The sequence below is a fragment of the Phalangium opilio genome, unplaced genomic scaffold (assembly GCF_054372755.1).
Source record: "Phalangium opilio isolate 3A_F unplaced genomic scaffold, DU_Popi_V2 ptg000105l_1, whole genome shotgun sequence".
NCBI lineage: Eukaryota > Metazoa > Arthropoda > Arachnida > Opiliones > Phalangiidae > Phalangium > Phalangium opilio.
The window spans coordinates 9,437,445-9,465,358 of NW_028324207.1; the positions used below are offsets into that span (position 1 = coordinate 9,437,445).

General features: G+C 38.7%; 2 protein-coding genes across 3 annotated transcripts; one reads left to right on the forward strand and one right to left on the reverse strand.

Moving 5' to 3' along the window:
• Nucleotides 1-52: 52 nt before the first annotated feature.
• On the reverse strand, nt 53-27,674 carry LOC149629873 (uncharacterized). 2 transcript variants are annotated; one of them, XM_089851553.1, is made up of 8 exons: nt 26,862-27,674; nt 26,253-26,292; nt 25,630-25,830; nt 24,912-25,053; nt 5,951-6,171; nt 5,619-5,881; nt 3,542-3,797; nt 53-2,811 (listed from the first exon to the last, which is right to left on the reverse strand). In XM_089851553.1, exons 2-7 carry the CDS (start codon nt 26,277-26,279, stop codon nt 3,581-3,583), a joined length of 1,071 nt encoding a protein of 356 aa, XP_089707679.1. In that variant the 5' UTR covers nt 26,280-26,292; nt 26,862-27,674; the 3' UTR covers nt 53-2,811; nt 3,542-3,580. The 2 variants fall into 2 exon arrangements, with proteins under 2 accessions (XP_089707679.1, XP_089707680.1); XM_089851554.1 differs by lacking the exons at nt 53-2,811; nt 3,542-3,797; nt 5,619-5,881; nt 5,951-6,171 and adding exons at nt 13,010-13,248; nt 16,104-16,366; nt 16,432-16,652.
• Nucleotides 16,339-18,334, forward strand: LOC149629874 (uncharacterized). The gene is made up of 3 exons (XM_089851555.1): nt 16,339-16,682; nt 16,789-17,059; nt 17,134-18,334. The coding sequence occupies exon 3, from the start codon at nt 17,146-17,148 to the stop codon at nt 17,587-17,589; it is 444 nt and encodes a 147-aa protein (XP_089707681.1). The 5' UTR covers nt 16,339-16,682; nt 16,789-17,059; nt 17,134-17,145; the 3' UTR covers nt 17,590-18,334.
• Nucleotides 27,675-27,914: the final 240 nt, after the last annotated feature.

Consider the following 27,914-nt stretch of genomic DNA (forward strand, 5'->3'; position numbering starts at 1 on the left):
GTAAATATAGGTTTGAATTTTAAAATTTAGCTAGAGACAAATTTTGTGTATACTTTATTTTGCTCAATTACATTTAGTGACATTTAGTAATTATTTGGTTATTTTACGTTTAGTTATTAGATTACATCAACAATATTTATATATATGTGATTTTTAATAACTCTTAAACAAATTCTTGCTAGTAGACGAAATAATAAAGGCTTTTTCAGAGTCAGGGCGAGTTAGTGAAATTATTTCTACTTTCAATATTCTGAGGGTTTCCAATTGTTTTATTCCCTTAATGTTAATCACTTATTTTTTGCTATATATTTAAATATTTTTTAGTTTCTCGCGGTGACCTCTACTTTATTATTACGTTTACACTAAAATCCGAACATTTGATCTTGCCCAACGTATTGTTAATTCTTAGTCGAGTGCTTTCGTAATGCCCTTTTTTATTTACATTAATATGCTCTAAGTCAATGACCAATGATTTGAAGGTGAAAAATCACGGGGATGACATCACTTCTAACTTACCTAGACTGTCAGCTCTGTCACCTACAATGGGCGAATACGGTCTGCTTAATGCTTTTGTTGTCCCTAATTTACCATAAAACTGCCACTCTTAAGTAAATAGTGATGTCAATGCTTAGTTGAAGAATACGTTTCCAGGGCCCCCAGAGGTCCAAATATTCTTATAATTTCACAAATCGTCTTATGTTTTTGGCATTTCGAAGTAATTTTTTAAAATCCCAGATGTATGACGTTTTAAACGCAAAATTACTTATTAGTGAGATCTCATTTGGTCAGATCAAAAAATCTCGGAGCTCTCTACGCTCGCTCAGGAATTTTTTAAACGCAATGATCACATAATTGAATTTATACGAATTGTTTTATGGTTTTTATACGAAACGATAACAATTACTTTTCACTCTGAGCTGCACTCCAAAATAACACAATTAAAATTCGCCTAAGACCTTTCATTTAAAATATCTTAGCTCACAGATTGAGCTCAACAGACCATTGAAATATGTTTGATTATAAAAAAGAATAATGAAAATCTGTCATATCTGAAAAACATCTCTTCCTTCTTGACCCTTTTAAACAGCTTGATTTGGTCACTTTTTACTTACAGTTTATCAATTACAGTTTATCACTTTTTCATGTAAATCTAAATGTGTTCTAAGACCATTAACAACGGTGTCGGGTTTTGCTATGCTCGCCTTGAAAAAAGCTTGCTCGTTAGTTTTTCGTTCAGCTCGAGCTCGTGAATTATGCGACTACGTTTTCGTCCGATCTGCTCCACATAATATTTTTCTTGTAATCGAAGGTTTTATGAAGGCTGGCGTAATGTTTTGTTATTTAACGTTCTATTAGATGATCGGGGTTAAAATAATTATACTTGCTCTAAGAAATTTAGTCATAACATTGCAGATTGTAATTAAAATATACAATGCTGAACAAGAACTTGTTTACGGTTACAATTGTGTAATATAAATATCAGAATTTCTTAATACTGATTTAACGTGAGTGTTCCACTTTAAAACATCTACTTTATTTAATAATGTATCAGTGCTTTCCAGACGCTGCGTCGCTACGCATTTTTGAAATTTCGCGTCAAAAATACTTCATGGGATTCGTGGTCCAAACGGACATTGTATAATACAGTAAATAATGTAAGTCACGAGGATACATTACGTCATCAGTGACCACAAATAATTTCACGATCTCTCTGATTCTAATCTAGTTTCAACGTTTGACACAAGCCATAAAATTATTTTTTTTTCACAATACATTTTTATCGAAAAGAAAAATTGTTCAAATAGCTTCTATAAAGTGTGAGTATGCAAAATCGATTTGCTGAAGGACCAGCTTTTAAAATTTACAGTTTTGAAGTCATGATTATAAAATATCAATTATTTATAAAATACTTATCGTAGTCAAGAAGAGATTTATATATAAACTCCTTCTTGTAGTAGTATAATAAAAATTAACTTAGTGGATAAAGATTGAAAGATAAAAGAATAAAAATGGAATGACTGAAGTCACAGATATTGAAACTTTCCAGCTTAGAGACATCATTATAAAAAAAATTCCAAAAGAATTGCTCATCTTCGTATCTCCACCATGATTCCATTTGTCAAAATATTTTAACATGAACTTTAACATTTTTTTGACATTGCACGTGAGAGCAGATAGATTTAATTTCACATTCAAATTTTGACAAGAAAAATATTACAATATCATAACTTTGTGCAAGGTAAGACAGCGAGACTTCCTTTGTCGTTTTGATATGTCTCTGATTTTTCCCTTTTTAAGTCTAAATAATTTAGGCAGCTGTTTTTCCGCGCTTTGTGCAATCAGATTTTAAAACAAAGTGATTATTTTGCTTAAATCAGCGCTAATAATTCAAAATTTTTAACTTAATTGCGAACCGCAATATCGCAACATAAATTCAATGGGGGTCAGCTTTGTGTATTATCACCTTGATGGTCTATAAAATTCTTGGGTTTTAATTAAAATTTTCAGTATAATGTTGCAATTTAATTTTGGAGATCACAAAAATCTGAGACTGCATTCCCACAGTAACTTCAGTAAGGTATAAATATTCGCACACAGAAATATGCTTAAAATTTTGTAATTAATATCGCTCAACATCATTAAGAAAACTTAGAAACGTTATTCATTATTAGTTCAGAGATTTGCAACGTCAATCATTATCATCATAAGCGCGAAATTTTTTTCACATAATTAATTTCCCAATTTCCTACGTTGCTCATTACAGTATTTCTTTACGGAATCGTTGCTATTTCACGAGATTTGAATTGAAAACTGCAATTAACCAAGTTAACTTGTTAGCACTGAGAGGGCAAGGCCCGTTTCTTTTTCAACCAGAACGAAAATTCGAAAAAATAGCTTTGTTGTATTAGTAATAGTAGTAATAGTTTTGTATTGAAAGTCTTTTCTCCTATAAAATAAGACTAAATCAACATAACCTGTTACTAAGGAAAACGCTAGCCCACCTTGTTTTTCACCAAGCTTGAAAATGCCATCAAATAGCTTTGAACTTGCTTACGTTTTAAATTTACATGTACAGCGAATAAACTTGGAAATGACGCACTTTGAATAGGGACTTGTTAATTTAAAAGTGTTACGAATGGTTACTTCGCTGTAGATTTAAGAAATAGGATAGATTGGGCCACCAACAACCCCATGCTTTTTCTATGGGGAATCTAGCGAAAAGACGTGATTTTTTTTTCACTTGAAATTAAGGGGGTGTGTCAAGTCGTATCTTCAAGCCCTAGCGGCCCTGAAGAATAGCTAAAAGTATTAAACCCAACATTAGCAAGATGCGATACCGATACTTCTTGTTTGTCAGGAGTTTTTTAAACAAATAAGCTAAAAAGAGAAGGAACATGACGCTCGTAGGCAGATTAACTCTGTGTTAGATTTTATCGTCAATACCTAGGTATAGCTAAATATTTACGACTAAACTTCGAATACCTAGCTGTTTTAGAAATCTTTTTGGATTTAATCAGCTATCCTAAAAACCTTTTACTACCTGGTTACATTCTTATAATGTTCCCATCATCATCAGTGTTTAATGAAACATGAACATTGTCAGCATCTCCAAGGTGAAGACGAAAGAAGCGACTCCAAGCATTGCCGCCCACATTGCCAACTTCGCTGCAATGTCCTTGAACCTGAGTACATGTACTTCGTTCTCAGCCTCCGAATGGTCCAATACGATGTGGTAGTCTTTCTTGAGCGAGCGTAGCCACGGTGTTAATTGGCCAGTTTCGAAGAACGCCCGCAATCTGTAATCATGAAATCTTCATAATTAAAATTAACCAATCAGGAGCGTAATTCAAGTGGAATCTGAGTGAGCCTAATTGGGGGTTTCTTTGAGCGCCGTTCAATTTCTTTTCCATTGCGTTTACGACTCTAGTTTCGTTGTTTGAAACTCTATTAATTTTACGCGGACAAAGTCGAGGGTAACAGCTAGTAGGCGTATTAAATACGTCGCCTTGAGGAGCCTCTCCAATTATTTAGACCTATTTATATAGATTTAGGCTGAAAAATTGGTAATCAACGCAGAGCCAAAAACCGCTTTAGGAGACTGAAATTGGCAAGGAAGTTACTCTTATAAAGAATGATTATTCCAATCCATCGCCGTCTTGGTGGTCACAGATGGAAAAAACTTTCGGTTTTGAATAACGTAACCTCATTTCAACCGATTTCTCAAGTAATTAGTACAGACGCTCCCTTTAAAGTGTGAAGATACCCTCATATAAGCGGTTCCCGTATCCTATGATAGCGGTTCTCATAACCGCATTTCCCTAAAAAGCTCTTTCCCAAAATTCCGTTTACCCATAACGACAGATCCCTGTACAGCGCTTCTCGTAAACCTGGGGGTTGCAGCAATTCCCTAGAGAGCACTACAACCAGGATTTGAAAAAAAATTGTCATTTAGGATGGTTTATGCTGTGTTATTTGAACTTAAATAGTACCAAGTCAGTAAGAATAAATAGATCAGGTTAAATTTGGTTATTTGAAACCCCAATAGCATTAGGTTAGGATAAGTTAGGTTATTTTAAACCCCAATAGAATTAGGTTAAAATAAGCCAGTTTTATCTTGATTGGTAAGGTTAAATTTTCTTGTTTTTGACAGGTAAGTTTAGGATACTTGATAGGTAATATGTTAAGTTTCTTGACAGGTAACGTTAGGCTACATGATTGGTGAGGTTAGGTTTATTTATTTATTTATTTATTTGAGAGAGACATGAGGTAAAGGGTCGTGAAGCCATGGGCTTATGTACAACCTCCCTCCTCGGTAAAGTTTACAACAAGAAATTAAAAATTAAATGAAAAAACTACAAATATGAAATTATATATAGAAATAGAGAAAAATAAAGAAAAATATTGTTAATGCGGCAGATCAAATTCGGTAGAGCCTGAATTAGCGTCAAATAGCGCCGTTACGGCAGTGCGAAATGAGTTTCGCCCCGGAAGGGCAAGAGTAGCGATAGGAAGCCCATTCCAGTCATTCAATACCCTGTATGTAAAGTGTTGCAAAGAATACCGGGTACGCGCACGTGGCTTTCGAAGTTTTTGGCGATGGCCGCGAGTACGTGTTTCAGGATTAGACTCGAGGAGAGGTTTTTTTTGATAGTTAATTTTAGGTTTCTTTCTACTTTATAAGCACTTTTAGGTTTCGTTGTACTTGACAGGCTAGGATTTTTTACTTAAAAAACGGTAGGATTAAGAATGGTTCAAAATTCTAGTTAAAACAGCCTTTGGCTAAAACCTCAACCGCTCTTTCTAAAACAGCAATTTTGAACTACACCGCTGTTTTTCAGAACAGCGGTTTCTATTTCGGGTACTGATTTTACATGTTACACCCTTCCTATCAACGGGCCTAAGTTCGATTTTTCGTCATCGTTTAAAATAGCGACCAGAAAAGTAATAAAAACGTCCCAACTGGCAACGCCGGATGCCTTTGTTGCTAGTCTTTAATAAAGTTCTACTAATTGAAACCGTTATAAGACGGGATAAAAGATTCTGCGATTTTTAAATGTTCTGAATGAAAAACATTAACAGGCAGAGTGTTACTGAACTAGGATAGTAAGGAAACCAACCTTCGGTTTATATACTTCAGAGCTTCAGGATTCATTGGCCATTTTGCGATAAAAACCATCGGTTTATCGAAGTACTTCTTAGAACCAAGGTAAAGATCCAGAAGAATGGGTTCGTTATCAACTTCTGAGTAAATGCTCGACATCTGAAGCAGAGATATATCCGCAAACCAAATTTCCTTTCCTCTAGATAGTTTTTCTTTATCAGGGTATTCGTTTTCTTGGCCCGTCACCCTGTCGCAGAGAATTCTTAGTTCATTTTCAGTCTGAAAAGATTCGAATATTATTAGGACACACTCTAAAAGTCTCCTTAGAAGAAAGTATAAAATCCTAACCTGTCGACAAACTTCATTATCAATTATAGTTCCAGGCTGTAATCGAATCGGGATGCCATCAGATAATCTCAGGGCATCGGTTACACTGTTGATATTTTCTTTTTTCTGAGATGAGTAGTTGGCTTTCAAGACTCCGTTGAACAAATTGACGATAATGACAATTATCAAGATGAAAGGTCCAACGCTGAAGCGAATCACCAGTGACGAAGAGATATCGAACCCTACAAGAGCAAAAATTAAACTCACTCTCAGTATGTTTTCCTTATTATATAAAACGAGAATAATGACAATTGCGAAATTGGCGTGTATTAGGCCTAGTAGTTATTTAAATGATACCACCTAATAATTTTAAACCTCGTAGTTTTTGACCATATATTTTAATATAAATATAACATCATTTTAGCGCCTAAACCACCGCCAACCCTGAACGCATTACCTTTACTCCCGGAAAACGCTAAGAAAAAACTAAGTTTGATCATTTTAGCACTGTCAAGGGCAGGGCTTTAAAGATTACGCATATTCAGTTTCTAATCTTCAGCCGTGCACACCGATTACACTGAGTGAGTGGCCCCACGGCGCTAGCGGGTGTCAAGCCATAATCATCCTCCTTCATGTACACGAATATGTTTTATAGTGTTAAGTTATGAAGGTTGGCGGACGAGTCCGGAAATTCATGAACCGTTTATTTAATATCAAGACTTAGCGCCTCGCCTCGCAGCAAGAGGATCCCGGACTGTGGCACCGGGTGAAAAATCTTGGAAGAAATCCTTCTGCGTAGAGTTTGCAAGTTCTCTCCCCGCTTGTTAAACTTTTCCTCCGCGGTCTAACCCGGTTTCTCCTTTCCATCAAAAACTTGCAGAGGTTAACGGTAATAGTTAGTATCGGGCGCTGTCGGTTAGCTGTGGCATAGGGGCTAGCCACCACCCCTCTATGCATTGTAAATGCGTTAGATAAGTGGCAATAAGTCGCAAGATGACTTGGTCCAATTAGCTAGCTGAACTTTAGCTACCTGAACGTTAAAGTCTATGCGAATTTACAATTTCATATCATATTTTACAACGAAAGTGGTATTGTGTTACACTTTCAAGTCTCTACTTTCAAAATATCAAGTTTTTAATGTAATTGAACCAAAGTTTCTATTTTTAAAATCCATTGAAAAATCACGAACACTCAGTTTCGATATATCAACAATTTTGTCTTGTCGAGCTTGTTTTCCTGCGGGAATCCTATACGCCCGAGGTATACGCGTCTCGAGCTTCTCGCCAGTCTAGACTCTGGGTCTGATAGCGGAGAGAGTGGCACCATCTCACGTGAAAAATGATATCTCTGACGTCAGCCTACGGGAAAGGTTTTAGCCTTTCTTAAAAAGAGGATTTCAAATAATTTCATATGAAGCATTTTCAAATGTATATTGCCAAATAACCAGAAATCGGAGAATTAAAAGCTTGATATTTTTGAATTCACTGAAATTAATTATATCTTTTGCTATATATGCCTAAATCAGAGGTTTTTCAAACGAAGCTTCTCATTATTTTTAATAAAAACTGTCTTTGTGGTTCAAAACAAGTTGGGAAACCAAAATAAGCCTCTCCGAGTCGAGACGAATTTACTTTCCAAACACAGGTCCACCATGGACGAAAAAATACTGAAGGACGGATGGCAGAGGGAGAAAGTTGAAAAATTCTTGTGAATTCGCCTTCTAGCGGCAGATAGTAGCAAACCAGATAGTGGGGAATCAACGTTCTAACGGGGGAAGCAGTTAAAGTCTTATTTTGTCTAGATGGCGCTAGCGTTTTCCGGGATTTGACTCCGCATTTTCATAAACCCCTCCATTTTGGGGCTGAAAAGGGGGAAGTAAGCTTTACATTGGTTGTTTAGTCGCTTAGTAATGGGGGCAGTAATGGGCTGACATTGGTTCTTCAGTATTACTTCGTCCATGGGTCCACCAGCCAATGAGAAAAACCGGAAATACGTAGCTCAAATTGGCGGGATATTGCGAAAGGTTTAATCGTTTAACATTTCCCTGTGTATTCTCATAATTCTAATGAGCACCTAATATCTATCACTTAAGTGTGTATTTAACTTTCGGCTCACTCTGAACCGTTAACACCTCTTGTAAGTGGACACGAAACAAGGTCAATTCTGGCTTAAAACTAGGGTATCTTATTTTATAGACCCAATCGCTTCAACGCTTATAGAGAGACGAAGTATTAAAAGCCATATTATGTAGTGAAATTATAAGTTGCGTTTACACTATATTTAAATGTAGTAAAGCTGAATTAAAAAGTAAAGACCAAATTTGAAATGTTAATATCAAAAGATGTTCTTGGAATATTGAGATGAAACAGAGCTTTGTAGCTACACAACTACTAAAAGAATCGTAATGCCGAAAAATATTTAAAATATTTCCTTTTAATATTCTGCAAAAAGGAAATGTTATCGTTTTGTAGGAGATCTTATCATCCTACTCGCTTTATATTAACTTTGATATGCGTGTAGTGTTTCGATTCGGATGCAATCTTCATTACTCGTTCTATATTAACTCTCACTTGTGTCATTACATAGAAATAAGTTTATCTTAAATAATTAATTAAATATAAATGATATTAATTATTTTAATCGCCAGTAAATAACTTTAAAAATAGTTAAATCGTTTAAAATAAAGTTGTTCCTATTATCTTTCGAAACTTTGCTAATATTGACGTTTAAAGTGAAGGGTACCCCTCTTGCCCGCTTTCTTCAAATTTTTGGGTATATACAGGGTTGGCAAAAATCCGGATTTTTCTTGAAAAAGCCACTGGTATGGTTTTTTGCTGGTTTAAACCGGATTTTATTGGATTTATCTGGCTTTTTTTAAACTACTCTCTAGTGCTTAATTTTAGCACTTCTTTTTACATTTATTGCGCTAGTTGTCTTCTGCTAGGCCGTCTAATTGAGAATCATTTTTATTGTACATAAAAGTTGGTAAAACTATAGAGTAATATCAGTTCTACGTATGCAAACGTCATACCCTTCTATCTCTTAGCTCAGTGTTATCCCCCCTACCAGGCGCGTACGGTATCCTCTTTACAAAAGCGCGCCTAGAGGGAGGGATACACAGTCTACTCCCCTCTCTACCGACACTACTCTATAGGCATTTCCCTTAGAGATGAGTAGGGCCCCTGATTTAATCGGGATTTTTCAATCCAACCCGACCCATATCGGGTCGGAAAATCCTAGGTCGGGTTGGGTGAGAAAATTACTTAAAATATTTTGCTGGTCGGGTCGGGTAGGGTTATCATTCCGTCTACCCGGGTAGACATTTTTGTGATCTTCAATAGGGCAGCTAGGATCGGGCCCGAGTAGGCTTTTTTCTGATCTTCAATAGGGAAGCTAGGGTCGGGCCCGGGTAGGCTTTTTGTGATCTTCAATAGGGCAGGGTCTGATAAAGATTTTTCTAAATGCACGGTCCGACCCAACAATATAGCGTTGCGAAAAATTCAACTCAGTCTCACGAGTTTCGGGTGGGTCAGTGGGAGGAGGGCGCGTCAAACTAACCCACAATGTATGGGAATCGACCATTTCGATGAAATAAAGAGGTAAAGACATGTGGGTCAAACGTTTCCTTCCATCTCAGTTTATGGTGCCTGCGCTGTACTCTATTATTATATTTTTTGAAAAATCCACTGGATTTTTCATCGTGGTTTAAACCGGTTTAATCCAGGTGGATAAAACCGGACTGGATACCAGCGTGCCAACCCTGGGACCCACTTGTGTTTACGCCAACAAAGGTTGTGGGGAAGGTTTACCGTAAGCTATAGGGGAGAGCTAATTTTTCGTTGTAAATGTTGCCGACTGAAAAACAACATTTACCAAGGTTTTTCGGTTTAAGGGCCGAGTTGAATTAAGTCAAAAAACTGCACCAATTAGTAACAAAAACAGTTCTTTAATGATATTCGTTCCGTAAATTAATCCACCATACGCGCACTGCTAGAGTAGCAGAAAAAATCTCGTGTATACGAGTACGAGTTCTTAGTTCGAAGTGAAGTAGAATTGACGCCCCCTCTCTCTCTTAGTTTTCTTTAAGCCTTTCACCTTTTATTTGTAAAAACCCTCTTAGTCATGTGTTGGTCGAGGCTTGAAGGAGAGAGTAATGGAGTGGAAACCCCCATACCTTAAGCGTTGCCTTTGTACCCCCACCTACGGCACCATAGTCCTCCCATCATCCCCAGTGGTTAGGTAGGGTCGTGCCGGACGAAATTGTAAAGGACGCTCCCTCTATCTCAAAAATAGAAGCTAGTTCTCATTCAAATAAAATGGCGCTACGCGGCAGCACTTAGCAATCGCCTACGGAAGGGTAGGGGCGTGCGCGAGGTACACTGGGAGAGATATGGTGCCGCAGGTCGCCCATCATCATTTCCAATCCATCTGACTCCCTTATCCTAGGTCGAGGGAGAGGCTACCGCGCTAGGAATGGATGGAAAATTTTATACCACCAAAGACGTGCTTCCAAAAGTTCACAATTTCAATAAGTAAATACAAAAAAATACAGTTTCAAATCAGAATAAAAAATTAAAATTAATATAAAATAAAAGTAATACAAAAATACAGAATTTCAGTTCACGACTGATTCACTTTTTAACAAAGGTAACCTTGGCGGTCCGCCAGATTTTAATTCAGGCGTTACTTCAATAATAGACGAATTCGGAAACCCCATACTCAGAAAACAACTTTCGGGGCGCTAGCCATATCGGGGGCCAAATATTTGTAATAACACTTCAGGGTAGATGGCGCTAAAAGACTTGCTCTTGATATTAATTATTTTCTTAAAAAATTTTCGTGTTATTTTTGTGTGTACAAATAAATTTGTACCTAAGGTCCAAACTTATTTATGTCAAAATTGATATAATTACTATAAGTGCAATTAGTTAATAGTTATCGTTTTAAAGTGTAGGGGGCGAACGTTTTAAAAAAGCGCACTCTCATTTTATAATTAAGAGCCGACCGACATATTTAGGGTAGTCTTTATTTTCCACAATTACATTTAGTGACATTTAGTAATTATTTGGTTATTTTCCATTTAAGTATTAAATTACATCAACAATATTTATGTATGATTTTAATACCTAGAGTAGACGCAATAGTAAAGGCTTTTTCAGAGTCAGGGCGAGTTAGCAAAAACATTTCTAATTTCAAAACTCTGAGGGTTTCCAATTGTTTTATTCCCTTAATGGTACTCATTTATTTTTTCTTCTATTTTTAAATATACTCTAGTTTCTCGCGGTGGCCTCTACTTTATTATAACGTTTTGTTTATTTACATAGATATTCAATAAGTATTAATTACAATTTTCGTTGAATTCCAATCTTGGAGACCACAAAATCGGAGTTTTCATTCCCACAGTAACGTATAAATATTCGCTAATACAAGTTTATCTCTTACACTTTATGTAACGAAAGTTACTATAGCTTAAAATGTTTCACAACTATAACGATAACCGTACTTTATTTAAGCAAAACGTAAATATTCTTAAAATTTCTAAGTTTTGTAACTAATCACGAAACTAAATAAGGACTTTCCAAACACGAAAACGAGCTTGACTCCTCAGAGTCCTCAATGGGATAATGTAATGAATACACAAACTTTTTTTAAAGATTTAAATTGTTATAATAATGTCAAAATCATTGACATAACTTACGAAAAGTTATCCATTATTAGTTTATGAATTTCAAACGTCAATCATTTGCATCATAAGCGTGACTTTCTTTCATAAATTCCTAATTTTTTATGTTGCTCATTACTCCAAAACTTTACGAAAATGTTGGTATTTAACGAGATTTACGAAAATGTTGGTATTTAACAAGATTTCTATTGAAAGTCCTTTCTCTTATTTAAAGAGTATGAGAAGCTTCGTTTGAAAAACCTCTGATTTATAACAAAAGATAGAATTAATTTCTGTGAATTCAAAATTATCAAGCTTTTAATTCTCCGATTTCTGGTTATTTGGCCGCAATATGCATTTGAAAATGCTTCATTTGAAATTATTTGAAATGCACCTTTTATGAAAGGCTAAAATGTTTCCCGTACTCCTACGTCACAGATATATTTTTCACGCGAGAAGGTGCCACTCTCTCCGCTATCAGACTCAGAGATTACACTGGCGAGAAGCTCTTTTTTCCTCAACGTCATAGTGATGTCATAAAACGGGCGAACTAGCTCGACAAGACAAAATTATTGATATATCGAAACTGAGTTTTCGTGATTCAATTTCAATGGATTTTAAAAATAGAAACTTTATTTTATTAAAAACTAGATATTTTGAAAGTAGAGACTTGAAAGTGTAATATAATGACCTTTTTTTTTTGCTAGGCAAGATATCAACATAACATGGTACTACGGAAAACGCTATGCCACCTTGTAATTCAACCAGCTTAAAAATGTTATCAAAATAGGCTTGTACGTGTTAACGTTTAAAACTTAGTTGTACAGCGAAAAACATTTTGCCTTATTTACAAATAATTGAAAATAATATATTTGAAATTAGTTCTTTATGATGAAAGTTGGTTAAGGCGCATTTATACAATAGCACACCAGCACAGAATAGCCAAAATCTTTAAACCCAGCATTAGCAAGGGCCACTAGGAATATGCGATATATACATTTCTTGCTTTGTTATGAATTAAGGTTGGTTTTAATGAAATAGGCTGAAAGGATCAGGATCAAAACGCTATGTTTTAGATTTTGTCGTCAATATCTAGAAATAGCTTAATGTCTTTTACAACTAAACTTCGGGTAGCTAGATATTTAAGAAAACGTATTTGATTTATACAGCTGATTTAGAATTTGACGTACTTGATTTAAAGAGCTGTTTTTGAATTTAACGTATTTGATTTAAACAGCTGTTTTAGAATTTAACGGACTTTATTTAAACAGCGGTTTTAGAAACCTTATTTGATTTAAACAGCCGTTTTTGAAAACGTATTTTATTTAAACCGCTGTTTTTGAAAACGTATTTTATTAAAACAGCTGTTTTTGAAAACGTATTTTATTGAAACAGCTGTTTTAGAAAACCTTTTACATTCTTAAAATGTTCGCTCAGTGTTTAATGGAACATGAACATTGTCAGCATCTCCAAGGTGAAGACGAAAGAAGCGACTCCAAGCATTGCCGCCCACAATCCCAATTTGGCTTCAATGTCCTTGAACCTGAGTACATGTACTTCATTCTCAGCCGTAGAATGGTCCAATACGATGTGGTAGTCTCTCTCGAGGGAGCGTAGCCACGGTGTTAATTGGCCAGTTTCAAAGTAAGCCCGCAATCTGTAATCATGAAAGGATCACAAATAAAATTTTGTAATCAGTAGCGTAAATCAGGTGGAAAATTTGTGCGCATCATAATGTGTCTATCGATGCTTAAAAATTGGTTTCTTCTCTAGGTTTCTGAGTAAGCACGACTTCATTCATTCGTCAAAGGATCTCAAGTGTGTTTTCGACGAACTCACGTGGATTCTTTTGCAATTTTAAAGGATTTTAAGCTAACTCGTATTGAATAGGAGAACAATACTTGGACGTTTTTGAATTTATTCAGACTTTCACATGAATCTAACGTTTACAATAATTTAAAAATGTTTGTACACATGAAGTGTGGCCCCATTTTCAGGTCAGCGAGATTCGATGCGACTTTCATGAGCGAGATACAATTTCAAAACCGCGATATCACTTCAAAATTTAAGCGAGACGTTGTGTATTTCCACGCTTTTTTAGATTATACTGCAAAATTTTTTCTCCCGGCCATATTTCTTAAGGCTCTTTCAGACGATCCAACTTTTTGACTCGGCTTGATAGGTCAACTCGAGCTGAATCAACTAGTTGGATCGTGTGAATAGACGCTGGATGAGTTGAGTGAGCAAAAAAGTTGGCTGTGAAAAATTGGATCAGTGATCCAATTTTTGCTGACTCAACTTTTTAAGTTCATTTCTTCAGCATATCAAAATGAATTACAAAAAACGCCTTTTTCGCAGGTTATTTCGTAAGTGCCAAGGTAGGTGGCGCTTAAAAAGCTCCATTTGGCAATAAAAGTTTAGTCGTGTGAAAAGGAAGGATTTATTTCACTTTTCCCTTCAAAAGTTCAACTGCAAGTTGATACAACTTTTTGACCCATCGAGCTGAGTCAAAAAGTTGGATCGTCTGAAAGAGTCTATTACTCTGAAGTCGTGTATCATTACAACTCCTTTAGATTCATGCTGGCGGGCTATATTTAGATTTAAAATGCCTGGTCAACTGTATGGCGCACATTTTTCGGTGATGGTTTGGGAAAACTCTTCTAGCCAATAAGAATGAATTTTGTTATTTGTAACCAAAATAGTATTAGGTTTGGTTAAATTTGGTTATTTGAAACCCCAATAGTGTTAGGTTAGGTTAGGTTAGGTTTATCTTGATTGGTAAGGTTGAGTTCGGTTGTTTTTGACAGATAAGGATAGGTTGCTTGATAGGTAATATTAGGTTACTTGATAGGTAATGTTATGTTCCTTGATAGGTAATGTTATGTTACTTGATAGGTAATGTTATGTTACTTGATAGGTAATGTTATGTTACTTGATAAGTAATGTTATGTTCCTTGATAGGTAATGTTATGTTCCTTGATAGGTAATGTTATGTTCCTTGATAGGTAATGTAAGGTTTGAGTGTTTTTGCAATTAAAGTTAGGTTTCGCTCTACTTTATAGCTAAGTTTATTTTTCGTTGTACTTGATAGGTTATGCTTTTTTATACTTAATAGCCAAACGTTAGGATTAAGAATGGTTCAAAACTGTAGTTAAAAACAGCTATTGGCCATAACCGCAGTTATTCTGAACAGCAATTTTGAATTATACTGCTGTTTTTTAAAACAACGGAGTAATTCATGTTACATCCATCCTATCAACAAGCCTTATGGGTTTTGAAGTTCTATTTGTCGTCATCTTTTAAAGTGACAAGAAAAGAAATGTCCCAACGGGTAACAACGGACGCCTTTTCTGCTAGGCTAAAAAAATTCAACTATTTGAAACCGTAATTAAATGGGATAACATTTTCTGCGTTTTTATGTCCTCAGTGAAAGATATTAGCACAAAGTGTAGGGAAGCCCTCAGATGAGCGGTTCCCGTATGAGCGGATTCCATAATAGCGGTCCTCATATCAGCAGTTCCCTAAATAGCGGTTTCCCGAAAAGGCAGTTTACCCGATACAGCGGTTCTCGCAAACGCGGCGTACCATTACAGCGGTTCTCGTAAACGCGGAGTACCATTACAGCAGTTCTCTAAAGAGCAGAAAAACCGAAATGCGAAAAACGACTGTTGTTTGTTATGGTGTACGCTGTGTTATATGAACTTAAATAGAACTAGGTCAGATATGGTTAGCTTCAAGTTGATTATTTGAACCCCCAATAGTGTTAGGTTAGGTTAGGTTAGGTTAAGTTTGGTTAGGTTAGGTTAGGTTAGGTTAGGTCAGGTTAGGTTAGGTTAGGTTTGGTTTGGTTGGGTTAGGTTAGGTTTGGTTAGGTCAGGTCAGGTTAGGTCAGGTTAGGTCAGGTTAAGTTTGGTTTGGTTTGGTTTGGTTAGGTCAGGTCAGGTTATGTTGGGTTTGGTTCGGTTGGGTTTTTTAGGTTTTGTTTTGATTGGTTAGACTTAGGTTAGTAATACTTTGGAAATGGTGTAACAATGTTACGCCTTTTCCAAAATATTGTTGTTTATCTTCATTCACTTCCCAAATAATAATATGCCTTTTCCAAAAAATTACTGTTTACAATTATCTACTTCCGAAATAAAATAAGCTTTCTTGAAATATTTTCCATCCTGGTATTAGAATTGTAAACTGATACAGCCTGAAGAATAGTGCAATATTTAAGTGTACTTTAAAAACACGATCCGTTAGTAGGTAACATTACTGACTAAATGATCACAGAAAAAGGTAGTTTTCGAAAACAACGAATACAACTGTATTGTTAAGAAATACTCGAAACTGAAGACAAGCACTGCTATTTCCCAAAATAGCAGCCGCTATTTCTAAAACAGCAGTTTTGAACAACGCCGCTGTTTTTTGGAATCGCGGCTGCTATTTCGAGAACTGCTCTAATAGGAACTGCTCATACGAGGTACACCCCAAAGTGTAATACTAAACTATGGTAGTAAGGAAACCAACCGTCGGTTTATATACTTCAGAGCTTCAGGATTCATTGGCCATTTTGCGTGAAAAACTATCGGTTTCTCGAGGTACTTATTAGAACCAAGGTGAAGATCCAGATGAGTGGGTTCCTTAACAAAGTTTGAGGCAATGCTTGAAGCCTGTAAAACAGATATATCCGCAAACCAATCTTCCTTTCCGCTAGATAGTTTTTCTATATCAAAGAGTTCGTATTCTTTCCCCCGCACCCTCTCGCAAAGCATTATTAGTTCATTTTCAGTCTGAAATGATTCGAAAATTACTAGGACAGACTCTAAAAGTCTCCTTAGAAGTATAAAATCCTAACCCATCGACAATTTTCACCTCTATCTATAAATTGAAAATATAATCGAATCGGGATGCCATCAGATAATCTCAAGGCATCGGTTACACTGTTGATATTTTTTCTTTTCTGAGATGAGTAGTTGGCTTTCAAGACTCCGTTGAACAAATTGACGAGAATCACTATTATCAAGATGAAAGGTCCAACACTGAAGCGAATGGCTTGTGACGTGGGAATATTGAATCCTACAAGAGCAAAAATTAAGCCCACGCTCAGTAAGTATGCCTTATTATATAAGACGAGAATAAAGAAAATTGCGAAATTAACGTGTTTTAGTTATAAATTAAATAATTGTAAACATCATAAATTTTTATTATACAGGGTGTTTCTGATAAGTCTGCCATAATCAAGGGGCGTGTTCTTTGGGTCAAACTGAGTGGAAAGTGTCAAAGAACATGGGGTGTACAAGAATTTGCAACGAAGATATGGCCCCCCAAACATTGGCCCCTAAAACAAGAAAATATTCGAATATGTAGACTAAAACAAATTCAGCCTTATCAACTTGTTTAGAAATAATGAGACAATTTCAATAGTTTCCCTCTAACATCGTTATTGAACTTTCACCTGGCAGAAGTATGCCTACTCTAGTAAAGTAAATTCAAAGTATCATGGTACCTTTCGGTTGGTATTACTTTTATTCTTAACAAGTTAACATGGACGTTACAGGTATTGTTCAAAATGTCCACCAACGGCGTTAAGACAAACATGAACCCGTCTTTCGAAAGATTCTTGGACATGTTGGAAGATTCCTGGCATGTTCCTGATTGTTTGACAACCTTCAATAATTCGTCTTCGCAAGTCTTCCTCATCACGGACTTCATTCTTGTACACGATGTCTTTGAGATGACCCCAAAGATAGAATCGCACGGATTTAAATCCGGAGATCTGGCTGGCCACGCAACTGGTCCTCCACGCCCAATCCACCTCAAATTAAACGTAGCATTAAGATGTTCTCTAACTGCACGGCTGAAATGTGGGGGTGCCCCGTCGTGCATAAACCACATGTCACGAAGTAATGCTAACGGTATGTCCTCGAGTAGTTCAGGTAAAGTGTCTCTTAAGAACGTGAGATATGCTTCACCATTTAGTCTGGGTGGAAGAAAATGCGGACCTAGTAAATGATTACCGACAATGCCGCACCATACGTTTAAAGAAAATTGCTGTTGGTGACTTCTAACACTAGTTGCGTGTGGGTTTAATTGGCTCCATTCGTGGTGGTTGTGATAGTTCAGAATTCCATCCCGGGAAAAATGTGCCTCGTCGGTTACTAAAAGGACCCGTGGAAATTGATTGTCCTCTACTCTGGCCAAAAACCACTCGCAAAAGTCGATGCGTCTTGGATAATCTGCCGGGTTAAGAGCTTGCACCTTTTGAATATGATACGGGTGAAACTGATGTCCGCGGAGAATTCGCCAGACCAAAACGTGATTAACATGTAATTGTCGTCCAACTTGTCTGGTACTTGTCGAGGGGTCCTCATCGAACATGGCAAGGACGTCTTCCTCGATTTCCTCCATGTCTTCTGGAATGTCTCGCTCTCGAACGTTGTTGGGTTGTACTTGTCCGATGTCCCTCAAACGCCTGTCAACAGCCTCGAACGTACGACGATTTGGTATGCGTCGTTGCGGAAATTGTTCCTGGTATCGCCGCTGTGCTTCCACTGAATTGCCCTGCGCCAGTCCATACATGAGATGCATGTCTGCATATTCTGCATTGGTATACGCCATACTGTACTACCACACGTTCGTTCGAAGTGATACTGTGACGTTATCAAAAACATCGCGTTACTTTATAGCAAACCACCGTTTAGTTTTTACGTTTGCGTCATGACTGTCAGCATTGTTTTTTATTCACGGACTTCATTCTTGTACACGATGTCAAAAAAATCTTTGAGATGACCCCAATGACTTTTTTGCAAACCACCGTTTATTGTTTACGTTTGTGAATAAAAAACAATGCTGACAGTCATGACGCAAACGTAAAAACTAAACGGTGGTTTGCCATAAAGTAACGCGATGTTTTTGATAACGTCATATTCAAAAGGTGCAAGCTCTTAACCCGGCAGATTATCCTAGACGCATCGACTTTTGCGAGTGGTTTTTGGCCAGAGTAGAGGACAATCAATTTCCACGGGTCCTTTTAGTAACCGACGAGGCACATTTTTCCCGGGATGGAATTCTGAACTATCACAACCACCACGAATGGCGCCAATTAAACCCACACGCAACTAGTGTTAGAAGTCACCAACAGCAATTTTCTTTAAACGTATGGTGCGGCATTGTCGGTAATCATTTACTAGGTCCGCATTTTCTTCCACCCAGACTAAATGGTGAAGCATATCTCACGTTCTTAAGAGACACTTTACCTGAACTACTCGAGGACATACCGTTAGCATTACTTCGTGACATGTGGTTTATGCACGACGGGGCACCCCCACATTTCAGCCGTGCAGTTAGAGAACATCTTAATGCTACGTTTAATTTGAGGTGGATTGGGCGTGGAGGACCAGTTGCGTGGCCAGCCAGATCTCCGGATTTAAATCCGTGCGATTCTATCTTTGGGGTCATCTCAAAGACATCGTGTACAAGAATGAAGTCCGTGATGAGGAAGACTTGCGAAGACGAATTATTGAAGGTTGTCAAACAATCAGGAACATGCCAGGAATCTTCCAACATGTCCAAGAATCTTTCGAAAGACGGGTTCATGTTTGTCTTAACGCCGTTGTTGTATATTCGGAACTGAACTGATTTGAACTGTATAGATTAACATGTGAACTTTGCCCTAACTAGAACTGTATATAAGGCAACCCGACTATGATTACGGTAGTCGGATGAACGCTTTTAACTATGTAATAACGACTCGTAACTTAACGAATAAAGTAACTCTTAAGTCAGAACTAGATTGTGCAGATTAATCTACGAAACACAACATGGTGTCAGAAGTTAAATAGTTATACGGATACTGGTTTGCTGTTCTCTACGCCGAGGCTTAGAACATTTTTGTTGCAATTGGGACGCCATGGCTGCGCCGCACAACTTACCTACGACAACCTCGTTTCAAGTCACTCCGCCGGAGTCTTTTTCATTTGGATGTCCCACCGAATGGCCTTCTTGGAAGAGGCGGTTTGAACGCTTTCGTAAAGCCTCTGGCCTAAGCTCTAAAGATGAAGACGAGCAAGTCAATGCACTTATCTATATTATGGGTGATAAAGCTGATGATATTTTTCATTCCTTTGGACTTTCGGCTGCCGACGAGAAGAACTATGGTACAGTCTTAGCCAAATTCGAGAACCATTTCATCATACGTCGTAACGTAATTTATGAACGAGCCAAGTTTAATACACGTACCCAGAAGGAAGGCGAACAAGCCGATGAATTCATCACTGCAGTATACGCAGCCGCTGAACACTGTCAATACGGCGCTCTCAAGGAGGAACTCATCCGCGACCGCATAGTGGTCGGCATTCGAAACAAGTCTTTATCCGAGCGTCTACAAGACGACGAGAAACTTACACTCGAACAAGCCATTCAGAGAGTACGCAGTGCCGAAGACCGCCAACGGGAGCAAATGGAACTAGGAGACACTGCCCCGCAAACACATCAATTAGACTACGTGGCCAATCAGTCCCGGAAACCAACCCAGTACCGTAGCCGAGGTCGTCAAAGGAGATCAGACTTCACCAAGCATGGGGTTTTTAGCGCTTTTCATCCCAGTCCGAATAGATGTCATTCTTGTGGTAGTAGACGCCCCCATCAGCGAGAAAAATGCCCGGCCATGAACGCCACATGTTTTAAATGCGAAAAATCTGGACATTTCGCTTCAGTATGCCGGAGCTCCCCTACTTACCAGGAAGGCGAAATCGAAGCCGGAGATACACTGTTTTTGGGATCTATCACGAGCTCGCTGGCAGATTCAGGACACGATGCTTATCTGAATTCGACCACGTCACACCTAGCACCAACGGTCTCTCCTCGCAAATGGATGCTAGAACTTCGTGTCAACCGATTACCAGTTGTCTTTAAAATCGACACCGGTGCGGATGTCAGCGCCATTTCCCTGCAATCGTATGAAGCTAACATGACGCACCTACCTCTGCTTCCGTCCGACCGACGTCTCTTCGGCCCAGGAAGAATCCAGTTAAAGGTACCCGGCAGACTGAAGGTCACGCTTGCCTACAAGCACACAAAAGTCGAAACCTATCTGTACGTCATCGAAAATCTACAGACGCCCCTATTGGGTCTAACGGATAGTCAGGCCCTATCCGTGATCAAGGTACTTGAAGCCGTCTCGTCAGAATTACCTACGGATAGCTCACCCGTCAATCCACTTAAAGAATTTCCTGCACTCTTCAATGGTTTGGGTAAAATGAAAACCGAATATACCATCAGCTTGACCCAAGATGCTGTTCCATATGCGTTAACGACCCCACGACGGATTCCAATTCCTCTTATGAGACAAGTAAAGACAGAGTTGGATCACATGATCAAGCGTGGCGTTATATCAAAGGTGGAAGGACCAACAGATTGGTGTGCGCCTATGGTCATTGTAAGGAAAAAGACGCCACCTGGAGCCGATGGATCGAAAGCAACTGCCGACAACGACTCCTCCGTTAAAGAACCCGCTATCCGCATTTGCGTGGACTTCACCAACCTGAATAAATTCATCCGCCGCGAACGTTTTCAACTGCCCGCCGTGGATCACATACTTGGCCAAATCGCAGGTGCTACGGTATTTTCTAAACTGGATGCGAACTGCGGATACTGGCAAGTACCCTTGGATCGCCAATCTGCAATTCTAACGACATTCATCACACCATTCGGGAGATACTACTTTAATCGTCTTCCGTTTGGACTGAGTTCCGCGTCGGAACATTTTCAACGTCAGATCTACGCCATCCTCGAAGGAATACCGGGTACCGTCAACCTGCAGGACGATGTCCTGGCGTTTGGAAAAACCCACGAGGACCACAACCGCTCCTTACGGCAGACGCTGCGCCTTCTACAGGAGGCAGGGGTCACATTGAACATTAACAAATGCGAATTTGCCGTGACACGGATTAAGTTCGTGGGCCATATGATCGACAAAACCGGTATTAGTCCTGATCCGGATAAAGTCAGGGCCATCACGAATTTCAAACAACCTCAAAACGTACCGGAACTCCGAAGATTCCTTGGAATGACGAACTACCTGGGGAAGTTCATTCCCCGTATGTCAGATGTCATACGCCCATTGAACGCACTGCTGAGTAACAAGAATCAATGGATATGGTCTTCCTCTCATCAGACAGCCTTTTCGGAGATAAAAACCATCCTATCCACGATGCCAATTCTTGCCCCGTACGATCCCATGAAAAAGACCATCTTATCTGCAGATGCCTCATCTTTTGGAATTGGTGCCGTCCTACAACAACAACAGCAGGATGGCAGTCTAAGAGTCGTTGCATATGGATCTAGAACACTAAGCGCTGCAGAACAGAAATACGCCCAGATTGAAAAGGAAGCACTGGCTATGACATGGGCATGTCAACGTTTCGAAGATTACGTAGTAGGGATTAAAATCTCCATTGAGACCGACCATAAACCATTGGTCACGATAATGCAAACCAAACCTCTCGATGAGTTGTCTCCTCGTCTACAGCGCTTTCGCATTCGCCTAATGCGCTACGATTACATTGTTCAGTACGTTCCAGGTAAACAACTCATCGTGGCCGATACACTATCTCGAGGACCTCTACCTGAATTCGACACAAACGAGTTGGAAATGGATGCCGCAGCCCATGTACAGCTGATAACGTCAAGCATGCCAATATCCGATATCCGCTTGGCAGAGCTATGGGAGGCTCAAGCAAACGACAACACTTGCCAGCAACTTCGTTCTCTGGTCGAAAAAGGGTGGCCAAAATCGGCGACTAACATGGACCGTGGCCTCCTTAAATACTATCCACATCGCGATGACATCACTAGTCAACATGGCATTCTCATGAAAGGACCGAGAATCATCATCCCAGAAATCCTACGGCCGGACACGTTAGAAAGGATACATCATGGCCATCAAGGGATTGCCAAGTGTAGAGCTCGGGCCCGGTCAGCAGTATGGTGGCCTGGAATATCTAGGGACATCGAGGAAAAACTCCAGAACTGCACTACGTGCATCAAAGAAGCTAGTAACATGCATGAGCCGCTGATTCCATGCGAGTTCCCTGATCGGCCATGGAAAAACCTCGCTTCGGATTTATTTTTCCACCAAGGCAAATGGTATCTCCTCGTGACTGATGCATACTCAAGATTTTTCGAGATACGCGTGCTGAGAGACCTCACGGCCAAAACTACCATTGCCAATATGAAAAATATCTTTGCCACTCATGGGATACCGGAGATAGTCAGAAGCGATAATGGTCCTCAGTTTCGGTCCGAATTCCAGCAGTTTGCCAAGTCCTATGGCTTTAGTCACGTTACGTCAAGTCCCAGATTCGCCCAGAGCAACGGATGCGCGGAGGCGGCCGTTAAAATTGCAAAGCGACTACTAAAGAAGAACGAAGATCCTGCATTAGCGCTATTGTCCTATCGTTCTACTCCACTGTTAAACGGATATTCGCCCGCAGAACTACTTATGGGACGGAAACTCAGGACCACTGTACTCATTCCAGAAGCCCAATTACGACCGTGCATTCCTCCAAAAGCTTTGGTTAAACAACGCGAAGATCATTATCGACAGAAGCAAAAGGAAAATTACGATCGACGTCATCGCGCCAGAACATTGCCGACATTTCAAGATCGAGACAAGGTCTGGATAACCGACTTGAGGACCGAAGGGGTTATTAAGAGTACGTCAGGGGAACCTAGATCCTACTGGGTCGCTACCCCTTTAGGGGTGGTACGGAGAAATCGCTATAATTTAATTTCGATGCCTTCAAACGCCGATAAAACGTATGCGACTACTGTTCCAGCCATACCATCGCCGCCGACCAATGTTCCAGCCATACCATCGCCGCCGACCAATGTTCCAGCCATACCATCGCCGCCGACCAATGTTCCAGCCCTACCTTCGACGCCGATCAATGTTCCAGCCCTACCTTCGACGCCGATCAATGTTCCAGCCCTACCTTCGACGCCGATCAATGTTCCAGCCCTACCTTCGACGCCGATCAATGTTCCAGCCCTACCTTCGACGCCGATCAATGTTCCAGCCCTACCATCGACGCCGACCACTGTTCCAGCATCAGGCCCATTGTCATCTATTGTTCCGGTATCTATTGCGCTGCCACCCGCCTTCCCTCCAGCTGCAACCAAACACAAAAGCAGTCCAGACAAGCGAAGTAGATTCCAGTCCTCCAATCTCAATCAGGGCCAAGCCGTCAGAACTCGATTTGGACGTCAAGTCAAAACGATTCAGAAACTTAATTTGTGAAACTAGATTCTTGTGTGTATATAAAAAAAAAATGCTGGGAGAAAGATGTTGTATATTCGGAACTGAACTGATTTGAACTGTATAGATTAACATGTGAACTTTGCCCTAACTAGAACTGTATATAAGGCAACCCGACTATGATTACGGTAGTCGGATGAACGCTTTTAACTATGTAATAACGACTCGTAACTTAACGAATAAAGTAACTCTTAAGTCAGAACTAGATTGTGCAGATTAATCTACGAAACACAACAGCCGTTGGTGGACATTTTGAACAATACCTGTAACGTCCATGTTAACTTGTTAAGAATAAAAGTAATACCAACCGAAAGGTACCATGATACTTTGAATTTACTTTACTAGAGTAGGCATACTTCTACTCATTTAATACACTTCTGCCAGGTGAAAGTTCAATAACGATGTTAGAGGGAAACTATTGAAATTGTCTCATATTTCTAAACAAGTTGATAAGGCTGAATTTGTTTTAGTCTACATTTTCGAATATTTTCTTGTTTTAGGGGCCAATGTTTGGGGGGCCATATCTTCGTTGCAAATTCTTGTACACCCCATGTTCTTTGACACTTTCCACTCAGTTTGACCCAAAGAACACGCCCCTTGATTTATGGCAGACTTATCAGAAACACCCTGTATATGTTAGTTTAAATATAACATCGTTTTCGTGCCCAAAATATCACCAACCCTGAACGCCATTACATATCCTTCCGGAAAACGCCAAGAAACCAACTCAGACTGGGAGTAGTCGGCGCTTTTAGAGTTGTAATTACAACAATTTCAATATTACAGAACATTTTCTTAAATTAAAAGTTTATCCTTTTACGACACCAATCTGTACTTATTCGCTTCTACCTGCATCACCATGTAGTGTTGTTCTGTCTATACCTAATCAGCTCCAATCTGGCTTATACTCCATTCTAAGAGAGCGGTAGTTACCATTGATAAGGCTTCATACTGGTTTAATGTATATATGCGAATCTTTTGAAAGTTGAAGTAATTAACAAATGAGGGCCTTCCATTACCTTTTCCCAAAATGGCTCCAAAGTATTGTATGAATTTTAGTGAGGCAAGGGCTATGACTGATTTTCGAGTTCCCATCACCATCATATGCAGTATGTCAATCACCACCAATACGCTAATGACGCAAACTAACCCGATCCATATCTGAAAAAGGTACGGAGTAAAAATACACGAGTAAAAACATAAGAATATAACGGTTATATGCAAATATATTTGGTCGTTTCCAGTGCCAACGGTACCTCCACTAATAACGATCACGCGACTCTTGCAATTGTCAAGGTCGCGAGTAACTTAACAAGTTGCATGCGTTTTGATTTTACACAATTTTTTGCGATAAAAATTTAGAAAGGTAGCGAGCCCCTGTCTCTGCCTCGGCGGCAAGGCGAACAAGGTATGGAGAGAGTTAAAAGATAATTTATTTGCCCTGCTTCTCGGTAGTCGGTATTTTCGTAAAATAAAATTTGCAATGTCGGATGGTTTTAAAATACAAAACCTCGAGAGTATTCATTATTTGATTTCAGAAATATTATTTTATTTATAAAAATACATTTGGTAAGCTCGTTTTCTACTTTTCTATCTTTCACCTTTCCTAGTTTTACTATGCTACTCCTTGAAGATCCTCAAATATACTGTGACTATTGATTGAATAAAGCAGACCCAATTATGTTGTCTTAATTAAATCGGAAAAGAACTAAAAACAATGAAAGAACTTCTCCTTACTCCATTCGAAATAGATTTTAGATCGTCGAAGGGTCCCATTGGAGCAGCGATAAATGTCACATATTTTGCAGATAGCATTATTCGATATGTATACATGATTGGAACTGTGCAGATTGGAATAAATCCCATCTCAACCTTCTGAGCATATTCAAAATCTGTTTCCGTTATGCAAGATTGTGGCACCAGATCCATTGTATCGTTCTGAAAATGAGCAATTGAAGAGAAGACAAAAGCACAAGATAAGTTCAGTAAAATAGACACTCAAGTTCAGAGCAGGTTAAGCTATAGAAATATTGAAACTGGTTCAGCAGTTCAGAGTTCAGTAAAATTGACACTCAAGTTTAGACCAGGTTAAGCCATAGAAATATTAAATTTGCTTCCAAGGTTCAGAGTTCAGTAAAATAGTCACTTTAATTCAGTCTATTGAGATTCAAACTTTTGTTCATTACTCCTATGTGAATTCTCTATGAGATTGGATTGTATTTTTACTCCTATGTGAATAGATAGTAAAATAAAGGATTTCTTGAGAAAACCCAAATTGGAGTGAAACAAGAAGTCGCTCAAAACGTGGACAAACTCATCCAAACGGAGACATTTTTGCTACAAACTTTCTCCATACTCACAGTTCTAAGCCATTCTTCTGGGTCCATATTATAGATTAACCTTTAATTTTAAACGCAATTAGGATTGCGTTTTCCTTATGATATCAGAAGAGCGTATGAAGGAGTAGCGAACGCGGGGAAAAGCACTTTTGACTACATCGCGATCGCGTTGCAAACACTGAAGGCAATGCTAATATCTGGCAAGACGCACAGTGCAATTATTTATACAATCCTACAAAATGTAAGAGCGGTATTTACAGAATACAAGGAACGACAGTGCATATTTTGCCAGGTTAAGGTAAATACAAAGAAAGATATTAATTTGGCCAAAAAGGGGTTAAAAAAAGACCCTGAGGCGCCACAAAGTCAATACCAAAAAACTATTCAAGGTCTTTTGAGTGAAAGGTCCCATGGGTTAACTCTTCAAACATTTCCCACTACAGTGAAAATAGGCTGAAGCAATAATATTTAACTGACTTTTGGAAAACAACTATGAAACTAAAATCGAAAGTAATCGTTGGATTACGTTTTCCTCTGGTTCTCAAGAGAAACTGTTAAGAATTGGGCTTCAGTTGGGTTAATAGCTAGGAATAGTACTCCTCCTTCATTCGCTCTGATGGCCTACTTTACCTGAGACGTTTCGTTTGTTCAAAAATGTAAAACAAAATTCGAAGTGCGGAATCGTAAGGAAAATCCCAAGGTTTCTAGAAAAACACGTTTAATCTCAAAAAACAATTTTTACCAAAAGTGAATCAACTCTACAGCTAAAGTCTTTAGAAACCAGGCTTAATTAGGCCTAGTACAAAATACTTTGAATTTTGATGTCGGCGATTTTAATGCAAAACTGAAGCGACACAATTTTTGTTCATTATTTACAGGTAAATTTCAAAAGGGTTTAATGAATTTAAAATAAAAACGATTTTCTCAAGTGCACAAGTAGGCTTTTAATATTTTTATCAAAATGGCTCAACTAGTTTCGGCCTGATTATTTATATTAGGAGTATATATGTGGATAGTTTTTTAATTAGATATGTCTTTCTGTGTTTATCGTTAAATGTTTTGAAAAACTTTCACAGAATTAAATCTGGATCCTTAATCTGTGGATAAATTTTCTGAAAGTTTATTTTATAAACAAGTTGAAAAACAACCAATATACATCATCTGAAGCACTTAAATCCTACCTCCAGGGTAGGATTAACAAATTTTGCACCCGGGGCCGAGATAATGTCCCCCCCCCCCCTTCAGTGGGAAATAAGGAACAGCAAATGTTGCTAACCGGGAATAGTTTAACTCAATGCGACCCCAACAAACTTTGCGCCCGGGGGCCAGTGCCCCTCGCCTCCCCCCTTTAATCTGGCCATGCCTACCTCGAAATTTAGGACTGTTCACGAGCCGAGCTGAGCGAGCTTTTTAAAAGCTCGGCTCGGCTCGAGTCAAAAAAACGGCGGCTCGGCTCGGCTCGATCATGCTCGGCTCGAAAATGATCGAGCCGAGCCGAGCTGGCTCGATTAATATATACATGTTTAAAAAAATTGCTACTACCAACGTCAAACTTGAGAATGACTATAAATGCCATCCCATGTTTAGGAATGTAGTGGTTCAGTAAAGCCCGCTCGGTTAAATATGCTCAAGGTTAGAGACGAGAGATTTTTCCCACGCTTTATTTCATTTAAAAATACAACG